General features: G+C 36.9%; 1 protein-coding gene across 3 annotated transcripts in view; it reads left to right on the top strand.

Annotated features, from left to right (window-relative positions):
* st8sia5 (ST8 alpha-N-acetyl-neuraminide alpha-2,8-sialyltransferase 5) overlaps positions 1 to 20,093 on the top strand; it is a 28,759-nt gene that overhangs the window by 5,625 nt on the left and 3,041 nt on the right. Inside the window, exons 2-8 of one of the 3 annotated variants that reach the window (XM_018736850.2) lie at positions 6,620 to 6,727; positions 7,104 to 7,205; positions 11,676 to 11,768; positions 12,765 to 12,851; positions 13,187 to 13,331; positions 14,738 to 14,850; positions 15,050 to 15,142. In XM_018736850.2, the coding sequence (XP_018592366.1) occupies positions 6,620 to 6,727; positions 7,104 to 7,205; positions 11,676 to 11,768; positions 12,765 to 12,851; positions 13,187 to 13,331; positions 14,738 to 14,850; positions 15,050 to 15,142 (741 nt within the window). The remainder of the gene's footprint in view (positions 1 to 6,619; positions 6,728 to 7,103; positions 7,206 to 11,675; positions 11,769 to 12,764; positions 12,852 to 13,186; positions 13,332 to 14,737; positions 14,851 to 15,049; positions 15,143 to 20,093) is intronic. The other 2 variants (XM_018736851.2, XM_018736852.2) reach the window with 2 other exon arrangements.

Genomic DNA, 20,093 nt, shown 5'->3' with positions numbered 1-20,093 from the left:
CTTTCTTGTGCCAGCATGCCTCTGAAACTCTGCAGATGACAATCTGTATAAAACTGTGGGGTTGTGGAATAACTTACCTGTGGCCTCCCAGATTTGCACATGTTGTCATCTGCGAGGTTAATGTAAAGCTACCCATCATTTGTAAGAATAGACGCGTATTAGAACTAACACTGATGATTTCTAAAAGTTACCACTTTGGGTTACTTGAACTGGTTGGATGTATCTACTCAAAACAGGCATTCCACCTTTGATAATTTCAAAACACCATTTCTTTAAGCGTTCCTAGGATGGTTTCATTTGCATTTATCTGTATGCCTTAATATAACAATGGCTGTTCATCCAACAGAGGTACTTAAAATGTTTTATTGCACTGGACATTGCCTATGTCTCTCCTTGTGTAGATTACATTGGCTGTATAGTTACACTCTAGGATTTATCTGACTTTTGATACTAGATGTTCAGTTTCTATGGGCATATTTTAACATGCCTTAAATTTATGCGTAGTGTTTCTACAGTAGGGGGTGCAGTGGCGCAGTGGGTTGGCCCACAGTCCTGCTGTCCGGTGGGTCTGGGGTTCAAGTCCCGCTTGGGGTACCTTGCGACGGATTGGCATCCCGTCCTGGGTGTGTCCCCTCCCCCTCCAGCCCTTTGCCCTGTGTTACCGGGTAGGCTCCGGTTCCCCGTGACCCTGTATGGGACAAGCAGTTCTGAAAATGTGTGTGTGTTTATACAGTGTCATTTTGAATTAGGACATTTACAAAAATAATGATTGGTTTGAATAATTCAAAAAAGTTATTTTGAGCTTTTGCCATTTTAATTAAAAAAATTGAAAACACATTACTCACTCACACACACACACACACACACACACACACACACACACACACACCAGGTCCGGCTCCATGGGGGGGCCATGGTAGCCCTGGCCCACCCAATCAGAAGCTTGGCCCACATTGGCCCCACACCCCACAACCAATCACAAAATTGGTGCGATATTCCGTTCAGCTCCAGATTTTTTAATTTTTTTTTGGTTGTCGAGACAAATAGCCTTAGCCTCATTCACTTTGCTACCTTTGAGGTTAACGGACGTGCTGAATTACGAAGCAATGATAGAAACAGCCAGTGAACTGTATTAAAATTATTAGTGAACTTTTTTTTTACATCCATTCAAAAATGCAGCAATTCTTTCCCAAATATTTAAACAGGGCAAATCTTCATCAGCCGGTTTGGAAATCATATCCCCAAACTCTTTTTGGAGGGAGGGAGAGATGCTTTTCGGCCGCTTGGTATCAGTCACGACCCTGGCTTGAATATTCTGTAGAGCGCAATGCATGCTTTTGTTTTCTGTGTCGAGTGTTTGGTGCCGCTTTCTCCGAAAAAAGATACTTTCGTTTCAACAGGTTTTAAAAACTGGAAAGCAGCATTAGAACGTGACCACGGTCTTCAAAAACATGCTTGTAGCCAGGCTCATTTACAAGCCTTGACCGCATGGACAGAGTTTTGGTGTCTCTACTGCTTCAAGTGGAGAGCTCATTCTCCAATCTGGCAAGAATTTTGACACCATTCCGTCAAACAGCTCTTCATAAGAGAAAAGAAAACCTTGTACTTTTAGCTCATGAAAAAGCAATAACACATGAACTGGACATGGATGAGTTTGTGACAGAATTTTCTAAAATGAGCAGAAAGCTAATGTTGTAAATATTATAGTGATGTCAATAGTTCTATGCACAGTCTCTATTAAGACCTGCCCATTTTATAAAATATAGTTACTAAATAACTGCAAAATAAGTGAAAAAAAATTATATTAAAAATAAAAAAAAACCCACAAACAAGTAAATCTAAAAATTAGATTTTTAGATTTTGTGATATTCCAAGTGATACGAGCAGAAAGCTAATGTTGTAAATATTATAGTAGTGATGTCAATAGTTCTATGCACAGTCTCTGTCAAGACCTGCCCCTTTTAAAAAATATAGTTACTAAATAGATGCAAAATAAATGAAAAAAGTTATATTAAAAATGAAAAACAAACAAAAAAAAAAACAACAACCACAAACAAAAAAATCAAAAAATTAGATTTTGTGATATTCCAAGTGATAACCACCCCCAGCTGGGGCCCATCAGTAATAACACTTGGCCTACCTTTCATCTCATATCTGGAGCTGGGCCTGACACACACACACACATTGTCTGAAACCGCTTGTCCCAAGCAGGGTTGCGGCAACCCGGAGCCCAACCCGGTAAGACAGGGCGCAAGGCTGGAGGGGGAGGGGACACACCCAGGACAGATTGCCGGTCTGTTACAAGGCACCCCAAGCAGGACTCGAACCCCAGACCCACCAGAAAGCAGGGCCCAGCCAAACCCGCTGCGCCACCACATCCCCCTCAGACACATTACTGTGTAATGGAAATAAATATAGAATGCCTTTTAAATTCCTATGAACCAATCACAGATTGTCTACACAAGGTGAAGCTACATCGCAATACAAAAGTTGAAACGTTGTATTGCGTGTATTACTGCGACGACATTGCTGAACCTTCTTGCTTTCCTTTTCTGTTGTGCTGTTAAAATTCATGCCATCTTTAGAGCTGAAGAATGAGTTTTATCACTGCTTTTTTTCTGCTCTCATGCCAGATTATAGCAGTTGAACTCACATTTTATGAAGCTTTTAATGTTTTTAAACATCTTATGGACAGCATTAAATTAAAATATTCCTTAATGTTACAAAATGTTCAGAAACATTACTAAAATTTGTGGTTTTTGTGTGAGGAAAGAACAACTGATGTTTACAACAGAAAGTCCTCGTCTCAAGACTCAGAATATATCTTATTTTGGATATATTTTAACATAACCAGATAAATAATAATAGATAAGTATAAATTATTAGTTTTAGTGATTAGCCCATAGCGCCTCTAGGATTATCAATTAGTGCATTTTACTCTGGATGTCTGTAGTTTCTTAGTACAAATTCAATTTCTGTAAATCAAAAAAGTCAGTATTTGTATTTAGCTCATTAAAAATTTTAAATCTTTTCCATCCAACTAACAATAATTGAAGAATCATTAAATACTTTGACCAAAAAATACTTTGTTATTCTAGCTGTTTTGTTTAATAGATGCTTGTACCATTTGTATGATCACTGCAGACCAAAAAAATTATAACAAGAAGTATATTTATCTCCTATCAATTAAAAAATGTTTACTAACATTTATATAAATCATATTTAACAAATTACATTTTCAGAACCGCTTGTCCCATACAGGGTCGCGGGGAACCGAATATTTAACAAATTATAATATTAATATTAGTATTTTCACTAAGGTAGTTTTACAATAGCTTTTACTGAACATGCTGAAGCAACGAATAACTAGTAATCTGACAACCAGTCCCTCAAAAAGGAATGACTGGAAGAAAAAACATATACAGTATAAATCAATAGATAAATGGTGCTCTGTACAGGTACCCTGTTATTTTAGATGCGTTGCCCAAATCTTAACTGCTTTTCAAATCACTGTCAGTCACTTTGTAGTCCCTCTTCAATACTCCACATGTTGTTATTACTGAAAACAATTGCATAGCACCTGTGCAAGCAACAGTAATATGAACATATTTACCTACAAGATTACGGTGAAGAATTTACAAGAATGTACTCCGGTACTATAATGATTTTTTTTTTTTTTAAAATTCATGGAATATACAGTCTGATGACTGTCTGAAGTCATTTGGGCTGCTTGTCTTTCTTTACTGTAACCAGTCAAAGTGCTAAAGTTTGTCAAGTGGAAACATATAAGGACCTTGGTTGGTGTTTTTGGTGACAGCACTATATGTTTGACAGGACAAGAGATGTCTGATTTTGGTCAATATACAATCAATGATAGCAGTGTGGAAGTCAGTACTGTATTGTATTAATTTCTGCATACTGTCAAAATGTCAAAATGTCAAAATGTGCTGATAATTATGAAATAAGATCCATTATTGTGCTTTTCATGTTTAACCAAAGCAGGTTTTAAAAATGAGGAACCTGTGGAAACATCTTTATATCTGACTGTCATTCTTGCCCTCTTCAAAAACATCCCTTTAACTCATTTAACAGCATCTTGTTTTGTTTAAACCAGGCTTTTATTTAGTTGTAGAAAATATTTTTTGTAACCAAATGAATGTATACCTAATTAACTTAATCTCATTAATATTTCATTTTGTGTTTTTTGTGTTGAGTAATTGAAACTGTACAGACCATGAAGCCTTGAATATATGGGAAATGGATGCCTTTCAGAAAGGGATAGTAGTGAATGAATATGAAGCACAATTTAAAGCAAAGCAAGTGTTACCAAATTTTTTCAGACAAGTTTGTGTAAAATATAATTAAACAGTTAATAATATTTGGGTTCCATAGTGAAATGACACGGTATATTGCAATAATGAAGTAAAATAAAACAGCAAATGCAGCACATAGCATGGTTTCCGTTTGGGTTCAGTTTGCTTTCTAAAAAATATTAAATGTTTGTGGAAAAAAATTATCTGAAGAAAATGTTTAATTCTGAGATAATTATAAACCACATGATAAAACTACGTGCCTCTTTAAATATTGCTGTCCAACTACTGTTGGACATCTGCCATTATTATAAAACTTTACATAAAATAATTTTCGTCTATGATTATTGGTGTGTATTTGTAATACATGCTATAACATTATAGCACATTGTAAGTGATTCACATTATGGTAGGTTTTCTTTAAAATGCTTCATTTTCCTTTACTGACACCATAATCCCTTCACTGTGATCACTGGTGGTTTGAATACTAAATACTTGGATCTCACAAATTAATTTTTGCCCGCAGAGAAAAACCCCAAAAATTTGCATTTATGTATCTGCTCTTGCCATTGGGTGTGATTTGAATTTTGCTGAAGTGAGAAATTTCAATTCCACTGAGATGTAAAACCCACATATTGTGCCTTATGTGCTGAATAATACAGAGCTTCCCTTCTTCTAGGAGGTGCAGGCTGGGGCTAATAACATATCTAATTAAGGCACGTTGGAAAGGAATCCAAGTTTAGCAGTCATGTGTAAATCCCTTACATGGTTCATAGACATAGCTGTACCATACTGTTTCTAAAGAACAGCTTGCAAGTCAAGGATATTTAACTTGGCTGCATCAGTGTCATGAACTACTGACTTTTGTTATAGATCCCTCTGGCACTATGTCATTAAGAAATGAACAGAAGGCCCTTATCATCAACATATTTGTTTTTACTGTTATCTTTTAGTTAGCTTAAACAAATTAGCTAATAATTATAAATTATTATATTATTTTAATATTATATATACATTATAATAAAATTATAAATTATAATAAAGTGATTGTCAATGGCAATTTATATTGCAAGATAAGTAACATTACAATAATTTATCCAATTATAATACATGATATTTTGACAGGAGCAGTTCAGGATGAACACTGTGTGTACTACAGCATGAGCAAGTATTCAAACTGTGGACCTTCAGACTACGAAATAACAGCCCTAAGCACTTATCTACTAGCTGGGAATATCCAGTTTGCAATTTTATTTAGTACATTAATTTTAAAATGCCATTATGTCTGTCTTTGAGACCAAGTCATATTTTCAGACTATGTTATAATCACAGCACATACATTTTAACTGTAAGATCAAATGGAAAAAAGAGGTAGATGGGTAAGAAACTAGTTCATGGTTAGTATAAATACATATTTCGCTGAGACATAGATATATTTAGCTGTTCTTTTTGAATGTATTTCAATTTTATCACAGGACAATTAAATGACAACTTGTAAATCTGAAAAACTGGAACTGAATTAAAAGTTTCATGAATCTAGCTGAACCATCTGTCATTGGTCATAAGTTTTATAGCATAATAAGGATATCAAATACATCCATGATGTAAATATCAAGAAGAATTTCATAGATGAAATACATTTAAATCTTCAGTTCCTCATAATTCCCTGAAATATTGTGAAAGTATGATTCTCCATATGCCATAGTGCCACAGGGCTGTTATGAGTACTTTAAAAATTGAATTATAGCCTTAGTCTGTTGAAAGTGTGCTGAACTAACCAGTGTCAATGCACACAGTGGGTCTAATCTTTAAATGCAATCATGCTAAATCACTTTTAAAGTAACAACATTTAGTGTTTTTTTGTCTAACATACTCTTTTACATGTTTTTAAACTATTTAGTATTCAAATGTTACATAAAGCCATTCCCTATATATTTTGATTTCAAAACTTTCCTAATGAGAAAAATAATTATTCACTCTTTATTACAATCTGCTCTTCTCTCTTCATCCTAATTGTTTGCAGTTATTTTCTGATGAAAATGACTTTTATTAAGTTATCATTGTACAGTGTGCAGCTATTGAAATTCAAGCAGTAAAATATTTTGGGTTTGGTTCCATTAGACAGGGGCCAAAACTTATGAAAAATTTACTAATGTATATTCATACTGTGTTTTTTCAGCCCTTGCATTAATTTCAGATTAAATTAGAATTAAAAAGAGGGCAAACTATGTACTGAATCAGTGTGTTGTGTGGTGTTCTTAACACGTTAAAGAAAAAATTCAAAATAAACTGACTCATTTTCTTATTAGTGGGCAACAGTTTAGCCGACTCAAAGGAGACGAAACGGCAAATTGGACCAGGCCTGTTAATTTCTTGGATGATGGATCACAGACGCCGGCCAGAAATGGAAAGAAAAGGTACAATTTCCAAAGTGATTGATTACATAAACACACCAGAGAGAAAAGGGATAGAGAGAGAACATGAGATGGTTTTAATTTTTTTAATTCTCTTTTTACACACATACCTTTCTGCAGATGTGTCAGGGCTATGCATGCTTGATCTGGGGGTTCTTGTTTGTAACTCCCCTAAGTTGCTTTGCACAGTATTTTTTCATCCTTTCGTTGGCAGATTTTTTAATTTTTATTTCACTGAAAGGCAGGAAATCTTAGAACATGCTATTTTACCGTTTTGAGCTATGAGAAGACAGCGTCCACACATCTATTGTTAGCAGGGGTGAAGGCATCACAAGACACAGTCAGTTTAATGCTAACTTACCTGTCTGCATGTTGACAGATGTTTCCGTCAGAATTTTCAGCGTCAGACAGACTCACTGAACTCCGTTATTATCACTCCCTGCCTAGCCGATATTCCGAAGAAAAAAAAACGCTCTCAAAGGTAGGCCAGTCTTGAGGGATCTTACAATCAGGAATGCCCATTTCTTTTTCATTGGTCTGAAACGGTTCAATTCTCATATTCTGAGTGGTTCAGCGTTGCGCCACAGACTTCCTCTTGCATGTTGTTTGATTTATTCTCCGTTACGGATCTTTAACCCTCTCCAACCCCTCAACTGTTTGAAGAGGCTAGCTTCGAGGAGGTTTCCCGTGCCCATGGTCCCGCCTTCTTGTGCTGTTCTTCTTTGTCTCATTGAGCCACCCATTTGTGCATTTCAAGCACATGTTGTCTCAGTTGTGTTTGTCATGTGTTTTGCAAACACTTGTGTGCCATACTTCTTTGCTACCTCGAATCTGTGATGTCTTGCAAAGCAACAAAAAATGGCATTTTGGAAGAGTTAATTGACTGAATAATATTTACATGAGATTACGTAACATTTACAAGTGCCCATGTCTCCAATAATCAACAATGTCTTGTGTTATAATAGTTCACATTTGATTATTTTAATTAAATAGCTAAATATCCATAGTTACCTACTGAATAGCCACAGCTCTTACTAATATTTATTCCTGAACAAGCCTACTTTTCAGGTACTTTTAGCTGTAAAACATTCTTGCTCTATATTAATGACTAAATGAGTGACAAAAAAATAGATTTAATTAGAGTATAAATAAGAGTTGTATTTATAGTTACTAGATGTAATTATGAATTTTTAAATTGTTGACAATAGGAATGTTTAAAACTTCACATTCGAGTGTGTGGTGTCATTTGTTTGTTTTGCACATCAGTTTTGTGCTGTATTTCACATCATTGTGATTCAGCTTGAATACAAATTATCTCTTAAATCAATTGTATTGTGTACAAAGTGTGTACATTTGTCCATTTTTTACCAACGCACACTTATGCTAAGAAGACGCTGATTTATTGTACTTGAAGGAAACTAGCAACATTATTACTTCTTCATTATCAACACTCTCAAAATGCAGTCTTCTTTGCAATGTTCGGATAAGTGTAGTTTTGAGGACAAGGTACATTGCTATAAGATGGCCATAACAAGATTCAGGTTCTACTGCAGATTATACTACACCAATGTTAAAGTCCTTATTTGAGCTACTTAATGAACGTCATGTACGGAATATTCTATAAAAATATATACTGAGCAGATGAACACCAAGACTATTTCCACTTCCATTTCTCTCTCACACTGCAGTTTGAATGGTATCTAATAGAGAGAAGTGCTACAGACACAGCTGGTAAACAAATCAGTTGAATTTAACGTTTTGATTGGTTTTTCATGCGCTGCAGACTTATTTATGCTGCCGTCCTGATCACCAGTGGTTCAGAACCTTGGAAGATAACAACAGAACTTCTGCAGTACCCTTCAAAATACAACAAATAGGTCACATCCCGTCTTTTTTATTATTTATTGAGATGAAGCCTTTCTTGAAGGCAACTAACGGTGCCATATGCACAAAACATTAGGAAAACTATCAAATTGTTCACATTGTTCTTCAGAGTCAGGATACATATATTGTGCCGTTATATAAAATGGCATATGTTAGGCTTAACTTTAAGTACTAAGGTATACAGGGGCTCCATTCTCTGCTATGTGTGAACTGCCAGATGTTTCGGTAAATCTGGGGTCTGATAGGAGTGCATGCAAGTCCTTTACCGTTTAAAGACTAGAATCATATTCAGAACATAACAGAACAATTTCTGTTCTTGCATCTAGAAGACTTCAGGCGAGGCAGTCAGACCAGTTGAGAAGCTCTTCCCTCTCTGCCGAAATGTTGTCTTCTCAGGTGTCTGGGAAGCCAAAGCGAACCTTGAAATAGCTCCAACAAATCTTCTACATGGTGGTGTTTACTGGGTCCGCCTCTGATTCTTTGCTTAAGGTTTCAACCATGTTCTTCATGGTGACAATGTACTTTTTCTCATTGGGGATGGATCCAAATGGAGTGATTGATATCCGAAGCTGGCACTATACAGTGGTTAACGATGATCTCACTGTCCCTTTCACACTTCCCCTTTCCCTCATACTTCCATTTTAAATCGAACACTAGCAGAAAAAAAACACATTGAAAGTGGTGTTTGATGCTTACAATGCACAAACCCATCTTGATCTACAAGGTAAGGTTATATTTAAGATCCATGTTACATACAATCTTTTATGAAATTGGCTTAATAAAACCTATAGAAATAGATCATTACTGTAATGGGGAATGTCACCAAAAAATGGAGTTTCAAAATTCAGGGTATGTTTTCAATCATTTTCTCACTTCTCATAACGGTCTCACTCCAGTTCTGACTGTTGATCAGGTCAGCATTTTTCAGCTATTAATGCCAGTTAGTTTACATATTCTTTAGAAGGAACTTGGTGGGCACTCTGAAATAACAAAGCTAGAGGAGTATTTCTTCATTTGTCACTTATGTATGGAAAAGTACCATAACTTGCATACAATCTGAGTATTTTGTTTGACATAATATGTTAAAAACTGTACAGCCATAGTAGTGCATCAGTGTCATAGTACATCATAATACATGAAGTAGTACATTCACGTGACAAAAATGAAAATAGCCAATTGTTTAGAAAATATTAGTATATGATATTCTATGCAAACAAAGCATATTCGCTTTGTTGAACATCCAGTGCCCAGATTGGCTGTACCAGGACTGACTCAAAACATATGGAGAAAATCAGGACTTTTTTGGTGAATTACCCCTTCAATCATAGGAATCCAAACTAAAGAGGTGTGTTTGTTTTGTGCTTCTCCAAAGGAAAGGTACACTTCTACCATGGCTACACAAGTTTCATGGTTAATTTTTTCCTCCCACTAGTTTCCACCTTTGGATGTAGTTACAGGAAGTGGAGATCATAGGCCCCCTGTCCAGGAGCATACATAGAAATTGTGGACCCCGTAAAAGAATGCTGCATGCGCTCCCCTTCACATAAACAAAATTCTTAAGGTGTGGCCCCCTAGAATCGCCACCAGCATTTACCCCACTAGTGACAGCCCTGCCCCTGTCCCCGGTGTTTGCACCCTGAGGGGTGTGAAGCCCAGAGCTGCTAGTCAACTGCCAGACAGCCTGCAGAGAGGACTTGTCACTATGCCATACTGATCAGTATCATTATCTGCCACAAGCCCATTTAATTACTCATAATCTTTATTTGAACATAAAGATTATTTATTGGCCAAGTGTTTTTACACCCCACGGTTGGATTTCTTCCCTCGTTGGGTGAAATCACTGCTTGTGAATGTGCAGGTCTTCCCTGTCAGCGATCCAAACACACTGAATAATATGCTATTATGCAGTTGCTTCCATACCTGAAATAAAGCATTGCAGAATAAACTCATTGTAGAATATCAGTTTAAAAGAGCTTCACAAATGTATTGATACAGTTCTTCTTAAAAAAAAGCCTTTCTTAATGCAACAAGAAGGTATTACTGGTTGTGTTTTCCAGTGTGACATGTTCACAACCCAACTTTTGTCTCTAATCTTTTTTGTTTATTATTATTTAAATATCATCATTATTTTGCTGTTTTCCTCTCTATTTGTTATGAACTTAAAAATATATATAGTTTCTCAACGGGGTGATATAAAGTGTGTAGAACTACGTTTACAGATTTATACTGTACAAAAAGTCATTTGCAGATCAGATTTTTCAAAGGCAGTTGCATGTGTGTATGCATGTATTTATGTGTTGTTTAATTCCAGGTGGAGAAAATATAATATAATGTCAGAAATGAATATACAGTTTTAAACAAAGTTTGACCACCGTTTACAGTACTGATAAATGTTTGTTTTTATGAATACCAAGTAAAAAGCTCTTTTGTTGCATGCAGGAGGCAGCTGTTATGTACATACTTTGTGGTTAAAAATGATAAATTTCTTGAGACCCCAGATCGTGTTAGTCCTCCATATCAGTGAAAGATGACTTCTTTCCTTTCACTTTGTATTTACATTTCTTTACTCCATTTTATTCTCTTTCTGTTGTTAATATTGTGTGTAAAATGAAAGTCTGTCACTTTTTGTTTATGTATTGAACTACAGTTCTTGAGTTCCTGACACAATGATCCCTATTTAATCAAGGAAAAAGGTCTTGAGTCATGCTAATTATTAAAATGCTTTTACAGTAGTAAGACAATGTTCCATAAACCTCATGAACCCTGACATACATAGTGCCTATTTTTTTCCTGTCTGTGTATCTCCACCACAGTGTCTTTACATTGTCTTATTTTGATGTTTAAGCAATGTGTTATATGTTTTAGTTCAATTTGTATCAAGGAGTTTTAGGAACATTTAAGAAAGAATTATATCTCGTTAGGCCACTTTGTATTTTTACATATACTGCAGGAACATTATTCATACAATTATTAGATATGCATTGGACAGTGAGCAATCTAACCTGTTTTATTTTAAATAATGGATACAGAAAGAATCACATTGGACTGAATGTGAATTTTCCTGCAGGTATTTTGAACTGTATGATGGTCCTTATGATTACAACTCAACAACATGCAAGGATTTCAGGCAGGAGATCATCGATGTGAAGGTACTCACCATGTGAGTATCCAGCCTTCATAGTTCCTAGGCTTATTTCAGTTGACAAGACTTCAACTAAAATGTCAGAAAGAGCTCTTTGTGCCATAATCTTTGTCAAAATTAATGAAATTTCAGCTGTGAACCAAAAGCCATCCTCTGGACTACATGTACCAATAACATGAGTGTGGCCTGTAATTCTGACCGCCATTACAGCTTCTTAATTTATATATGTACTTGAAACAAGGTTGTATTTTAAATAAAGGAGTGCTCCATGGCAATATCGCTGTTCTCGTATGACCACATATGACCAAAAATGACCGCAAACGAGCTGAATGACCACAGGAGTGAAAAATCATGTTCCTCAGCTGTGATTATAGAAGATTTTTTTGAGAAATGTTTTAACGGTATGGACAGCAATGAAGAGCTGATCCTGGGGGTTAAATTGCTCCATATTTCATAGCAAATGGCCTCTTGTAATCTTTGCCAGGGAGCAATATATTTTAGAGCCGGCTCTGTAGTCACGCTTATATTACAGCTGCCCTTTTATCCGATGGGTTTGCAGCGGTGAATTAATTGAAAGAAATGTCAGTTCAAGGAGATCTATTTGTAGCTCGTCTATTTCTGGCTACCAGCACTTTTCCTCACAGCAAATCAAAGGCACCCACTATGTCTAAAAAATACTTCCGTGTTTGCCTTAAAAAGATTGATCTCAAAAGAAGCCTTATATGTTCTAGATAAGCGCAAAAGTGATGTTAGACAAAACTGGAGTTCATGACGTGATTATAGTACATAAAATGGGTATTATATATTCTAGATACTTTTTTTCAGCTATGATTATCAAGGTTTTTGCTAAATTACTTAAAAATATGAGTCGATTAATAACTTGGTCCACTTGGAATCACTATAATAAACTAGGGAATAAACTGTATTTTTTTCCACTGTAAATGGCCTCTTTCATTCTTGTTCACTTAAATGTGCTTTCTAATCAGAAATATTTATTTTCATTCTTCCTTGCAGGGTGAAGACTTCTGAACTTTTTGACAGGTGGAGGAATCTACAGCTTTGCAAATGGGATCAGCACAAGGAGGAAATAGAAGCTTTCAAGTATGTACACAGCTGCAAAAGCCTGTTCTCTGGAGCTCGTCGTGCAAACATTGCATTTATCGTTTTGAAACTATTAATTTGCTTCGCTGACACTTTTATTTAATGTTACTTGTAGTTTCACCTAGTTGCAGTATGAGGCTGGAGCACTTCTGGTTAAGTAACTCCTGAAGAGTACAATAGCAGGACTTAAATTTGAGACCCTTCAAGTTACACGCCACTGTGTCCTTAAGCACTGTCTTCCTGCCACTTTACTGGCATGTCCATGAAGGCAGTGCCACCAAGTACCTGGAAGTACAAGTAGTCTAATCAGAGGTTTCTCTGGCCCCTGAATCTAGGAGTTCCTTGTCCCGCTGCTGCAATGCACCCTCCTTCCTCTTCACCACCAAGAGAAACACGCCGGCAGGGACCAATCTCAGGTACGAGGTGGACACCAGCGGAATCCTGCACATCAGTACGGAGATTTTCAAGATGTTCCCTGATGTAAGTCCAGGCTAAAACAATAGCCTCCTTCCTTGTGTGCATTATGATGGACTCCTGACACCAGAAAACTGTTAAGTATGCTTAAAGTTTAAGACCATCTGACTTAAACACAATACAAAAAAAAAATAAAACAATCCACAGAACAAACAGTAATAGTAGTAGTAAAAGTATTTCAGTGAGGTAGCCTGTATCTTATTCTCTGGTGTAACAAAACATTGAAATCTCAGTTTGAAATGCTGGAAGATGATAAAGAAGAGGCTTTGTTATATTCAGTATTTGTTCATTTAGGTTATGTTTATAAAAATCAATATTAAGCAGATTTTTGTCTTCCAAATGTTTTTTTCTTTGTACTATTTCCCTTCATGCAGGTCATTATACCAGTTCATACAATACCTAACAGCATTTTTTTTTGCTGAATTTTCTCTTTTTTTCTTGTATAAATGCAGTTTGGAAACATTGTTTCTATTTAGTTCATGGAACAGCTAAATCATATGGCAATTGCTTATTTTCAGAAATTTTTAAAATAAGACATTTGCTGCTTCTTAGCATGTGTAATATATATGAATGAACAGCAATTCACGTGAAGGCTGATGGAAAATATTTCAGTTTATGTTATTTGCATTTTTGTAAATCACTGATGACCCTTATTTGTCCTGACTGGCCTCAGTCAGTGTTGCCAGATGCATTTGCAGTGCATTTCTTTGGAAGGATTCTAAATCGAACTGGTTTTATTTGCCCACCTGGGAACACAGAGCTACCGCAGCATATACAGTAACTGAGAGCTGAAATGATGAACATTATATGTGGCATACCAGAGATGCGCTTGACGACTCAGTCTGCTCTGCTGTGAAGCACTGCAGCGTGGCAGACTTCACGGATCAGTGAGCTACCCTGCCATGCCATCGCTTCTCATGCCCAACAAGCTGTGCAGCATGCAACGGTAGCCAGAGGAAATGGTGCCCAGATTTGAGACCCTGAAAACTAGACATGCAATCTACTGCTCATCTGAAAAACATTCACATTAGTATGTAAGAGTTGAGTCAGAGAAAATTTCCTGAAGCAACAGCAACACATTCAAAATATTTTGTCAAACTTGGGAATATGTACTTGTTATAGACAGTCATTATTAAATGTTAACAAATTAAGCATACATTTGCAAGCATAGGTTTGAAGTCCAGGTCTCTCGACAGTATATTTACTGCATTAAACAGGAAATGTTAGAAACTGTTCCACAGTCTAACTGTTCAGTTGAAGTAGTTCCTTCTGCTTTATTTTCCCGTGATTTTTATCTCTCCAAGCTAAAGTTGCTTTTGTTCTTGGTGTTTAATTAGTCAGGGTTTTATAGTTTTAGTCAACTGAATCTAATTCCGTTTTGAGCAGTGACGTTGTTCTCATCACCTCTGAAGGACATGCCATACACGAGATCCCAGTTCAAGAAGTGTGCTGTGATTGGAAACGGAGGAATCATCAAGAACAGTAAATGTGGAAAGGAGATTGATTCTGCTGACTTTGTGTTTAGGTGATGACAACTTTTAAAATAAATAACAACCAAACATTATGTAATTACCTCTTTTTGTAATGCACTTTGTGACCTTGATATAAATTCCTTCTGTGTTTTTTAAATGTTGCTTTCACATACATGTTTTTTTTTTCTTGCTTAGCTAGGAGACCTGACTGTGGGAAATTAATCAGCTTTTTATGGTTCATTTTCTTCTAAGATGCAACATACCTCCCATCTCTGAAAAATATGCTCCAGATGTGGGGTACAAGACAGACATTGTGACCATTAACCCAAGCATTATCACTGAAAGGTAAAGCTATCTTCTTCACCATATTTTGTGCTGCTGTTGAACCTGGGGAGGGTTATATCCACATAACTGTGACAAAGATGTCTCCAAAAAGAATAACTGTGAAAAAGGTTATGTGTAATATAATTTGTGTCAATTTTCTGGTGGTTTTTTCCTTGTAGTTCTATAGACATATTGTTTTTTAAAATTGCATGTCTTTTTTCCTCTGGCAACCTAAAAATCAGTGAAGCAGTTTGTATTTCATTCAACATCACTATTAATATTCAAATATTATAATTGAACATATCTGAGTAAAATGGACAGATGTTACTATGGTAACACCCAACAGGCACAGTATGACAGTATTTTCCATAAAAAATATTGCACGTATTTGTTGATCTATCTGAGATAAATGGAAACTTACTCATGGTGATTCTTTTTAATATCAATGACAGAGATCCTAAAGCCTAAAAAATAAAATATATAGCACACATCCCGCTTTATTTACTCTGCTCTGAGGGCTGAAGTGTGGTGTGCTTGTTGATATTTGCTCACGGTTGGTATGCCTGTATTTTGGACTCTGTCCAGTGTTGTCTTATTCCAGCACCCTACAGAGAATCTGTTGCCCTTCCTTGATCTCTTGGCCAAACCGGAAAGCAGCTTTGAATACTGACAAGAATTAGGGATTGAACTAAATTTTATAGATGTGGAATTCTTAAGGATTAAATATACAGTAAAACAATATCCATAATTCTGCAATAGATAATAAAGAATACCACACTAATTTATATAGTCTGTTTAAAAAATAGTACCATGAAATATATACAAAACATGGAAATGTAAGACAAAATTAATTACATTTGAAATATTCTTTATGACTTTCTAATCAATACATATTTTTAAGATAGATCATTAAAGGTTAAACAAAAAGGCAAAATACAAAGATACCCTCACTTTTCCAGTCGCATTCCTCTGTATTCACAAGTGTATTATCAAACACTTCAGTACTGCCATGGAGTCTAAAAGGCTGTCAAATTTTGTAATTGCATATTGATGCTGGTGAAAAGACCGTTACAAAAGAATACTGCTTTTTTCATGGTCAAAAGAAATTTGGAAGTCGAAAAGATGAAAGGATCCATGAGATGCTTTACAAGAGGCACAAACCTACTCTGAGTGCAGTGTCAGGAGGACACACTTATGCAAATGTGAGTGGCAGCAGTTGCAGATTAATTTCCCTAATGACACTGCTGCTGCACCCCTATGCAAATGCTTCTTGACTTAGATTTCTTCACTAAGTATAAACCTTGGAAAGTAGGTTTTATATAACACTGCTAGATATGCAAGCCTCCCTGTGTAAGTGGTTTGGCAGGGCAAAAATGTAATGTAATACATGAAATTCTGTGAGAAAATCAATATTTCTTTTCTTGGCTGAAGAGGAACACTGAACAATCCATTTATAATAGAAATGTAATTGTGCACCATTTATTTGCCACCCTAAGTTGTCTAATTAAGCCTCTGAGACTCATCATGTTCACTTGATGAATAGAGCCTGGCAGACCCTTAAACATTTCCTTTTATATATGGAGGAAAGCTGGCAGGTTAAAGCACAGTGGCAAAGAATTTTCTTTTTAGGAAATTTCAGATTTCTTCCAGTGAAAACCATTCTGTGACACCATTAAAGTACCCTGTATCTCTAGCCAGGAAAGAGATGTTAAAAGCACTGGACAGCATCAGGTTAATGTGGTTCATGCACTGTTTCGATGTTGCATGGAAGGTACCTTTGGACTGCCAAACTGGGGTGGTGGTCCTTATGTTTAAGAATACCAGGGTACAGGAAAGTAGACTGTCTGATAGATGAGCCTCAGTGCTGATTTCAACCTGGTTGTGTGTCTTTGGCACAGTTGTCCTATTCCGTTCTGCATGTGTTTTGTGGACTTGGAGAAGGTAGATAACTGTGTGTTATGGGAGGTAATGTAGAAATACTGGGTACTAGGGCCACTGATGCAAACTGTGATCCCTATATTTACATTTACTCATTTAGCTGATGCTTTTCTCCGAAGCAACTTACAGCATTAAGGCTACAGTTATTTACCCATTTATACAGCTGGGTAATTTTACTGGAGCGATTTAAATACCTTGCAAACGGGTGCTATAGCCAGAGGTGGGATGAAACCTGCGACCCTTGGATCCAAAGCTATTAGCTGTAACCACTGCGGTACCAGCTATCCTTACATGAATGTGGCATAAGCTGTGTCTGTATTCTTGGCATTAAGTCAAACCTGTTTGATGTGGGTGTCGGCCTCCACCAAGGTTATGTTTTTTCCACTCCTGTTTGTAATTTTTATGGACATGGCATCCAATGCGCAGCCATGACTCTGAGGGTGTCCTGGTGGGCAGACTAAAGGTAGCATCACTGCTGTTTGCACATGATGTTGTTCTCTTGGCCTTATCTGACTGTAACCCTCGACATGCGCTCTTACTTCCGAGTGTGAAGAGACTGGTGTAAAATGTATGTAGATTTACATCTCTCTGGAGAAAAACATGTGCTAAATGAAAAAATGTTGATGTGATGTAATTTAAATGTAAAATCAGTACCTCTAATTCTGAGGTCATGATCTTCTATTGGAGAAGAGTCGGTTGCTCTCTCCAGATAAGGGTGCAAAAACTGCCCTATAGTGGAGGAGTGCAACTGTCTTACGGTCTTGTTCATGAGTGATGGAAAAAATAGACTGAAAGATTGCAGCATCAGCAGTCCTGCAGGCACTGTACCAATCTGTGTTGGTGAGTCAGGAGCTGAGTCTTCAGACAAGCCTCTCGGTTTTTCAGTCAGTCCACATCCCCACCGTCACCTATAGCTGTGACCTTTGGGTAATGACCGGAAGAAGAAGACTGTGGATACAAGTGGCTGAAATTAAGTTTCTCCACAGGATAGCTGGGTTTGCTCTCCATGAGGGAGAGGAGTTTGGCTATCCAGGAGAGCCTTGGAGCAGAAGTGCTACTCCTTTGGATTGAGGGGATTCAGTTGAAGTAATATGGGCATGATGCAGTAATCCATCCTGGGTGGCTCTTGCTGGAATTATAGGAAGCATGTCCCACCGAAAGGAGACCCCAGAACAGACCTAGAATACGTTGGAGATTATATCTCACGGCTGGCCTGGAAATGCCTGGGGATCCCCAGTAGGAGTTGGAGACTGTGATTTGGAAGAGAAAGGTTTGAGCCAGCCTGCTCAACTTGCTGCTACCATAACACTTTCCAGGACAAGTGGAAGGGAACTGAGTGACTGACTAATAGACCTCTAGTCCATAAAACTTTGCATAGTGGGCATTTCATTGGAGGTCATATTTTCACATTACCTAGTTACTAAACAAATTATCCCAAGAAACACAGCTACCATATTCCTTCATTAAGTCCAGACTTTCACAAATGTACCTGCTATGTGTACTTGTTACATTCACGCAATGTCTTCCACCAGAGCAGCTTACAATGTTTGTATAGCAGATTTCTTACAATTATTCACTCAGTTATGCAGCAGGGTATTCTTACTGTAGCAACTGAGAGTAACCTTGCTTGAGGGTACTAACAAAACATGGGATTAAAAATTATGACTTTAATTGGTCTTTCAGTTGCAAGGCAATGGCTCTAACAACTCTTTTATCTGCAGCCTGTACCCTAACATGTGTTTTGCAAAAGGAAACTATTGAAAGTTCCATGCTTGATTTTTTGTTCACTGCATGACCCCAATATGCTCTCTGCCAGGGTATGTGTGGAGGCTGGTCAATTTCTGGAGGCACTCATCTAATTTTGAATTCTCTCTTGACCTTTAGAACACAGTCCAAGTGGGAGCCCAAGGCAGAGCATTGCACTCGGCATATCTTAAATGTTCAGAAATACACACACACACACACACACACACACACACACACACACACACATTCTCTGAACCGCTTGATAACAAAATAAAAAAGATATACATTAAAATGTACCATTTATGAGTTGCCATTTGACTTGTCCATGATGACCTATGCTTCGGTATAATGTCTTAATTAGAAGTCTTTGTAATTCCTTTCTAAAAAATTTACGTTTCTTTAGCTCTTTATTAGAATAGTACACTGTATAACATTTTGTTGCTGCTGTTTTCTTCTTCAAAAAAATGTTTGGTTTTCCTGCCCTACAATGCTGATTATTTACTGATATTTGCAGCTATAATTTCATATTTTAATGTGCATTGGTTGAAGATTTGAAATCCAAAGAGAACGTTTGGGTATCCAAACATCTGCAGTCTTCTTAAAACAACTAACAAAAATAAGAGGTGACTCATATGTGTGTGGCTCTCTAATAAAATGGAAAGACTTTTGCGCACTTTGAAATGACCGATCCACTGCTGATATGGAGCATCATGCAGCTCGCTCAACTCTCTGTATAAAATATTACTAGGGGTCCGATTTTTAACTCACCACAGCAACATGCAGCAGTGAATTTGCCGAATTGATGGATTTAGAATAAAACAATAATCGAAGAAGAAACATTTAATGTTACCGGAAATCAAGTAAGAATCTTAAATTAAGGTTTGTGTTTTTCCCTCTGTCACCATTTGGCTTAGTGGTTGTGGTGTTAGAGGAATTGGAGGAACTTTGTTGACTTAGTACCCTATTGTCATTGGGAGCCTCAAGGGGTCCTACATTGCTGCATTATGTCTGAGGGATTACAACCCGCCACCAAAGGTCTCATCAGAAGGAAGAGCCTCCCCATGGCCTTCCTGTGAGCTCTTTTTTGTCATTTCCAATACAGGATTTACAATACAGCAGCAAGCTAAGCTCTAAAATATTCTGGCACATTGTACTCTTTGATGCTTGGATTTTTTCAAATAAAATGCTGGCTTTTGATGCATTGACAAAGACATTGACTGAGAGAATTAAGTCAGTCTGTCTTTCACTTCTATAATTTGTTCGTTACTCATTGGCCTGTGTCCTCCTG

Source organism: Scleropages formosus, chromosome 6 (genome assembly GCF_900964775.1).
Source record: "Scleropages formosus chromosome 6, fSclFor1.1, whole genome shotgun sequence".
NCBI classification, from domain to species: Eukaryota; Metazoa; Chordata; class Actinopteri; order Osteoglossiformes; family Osteoglossidae; genus Scleropages; species Scleropages formosus.
This window is presented reverse-complemented; position numbering and strand designations above follow the sequence as displayed.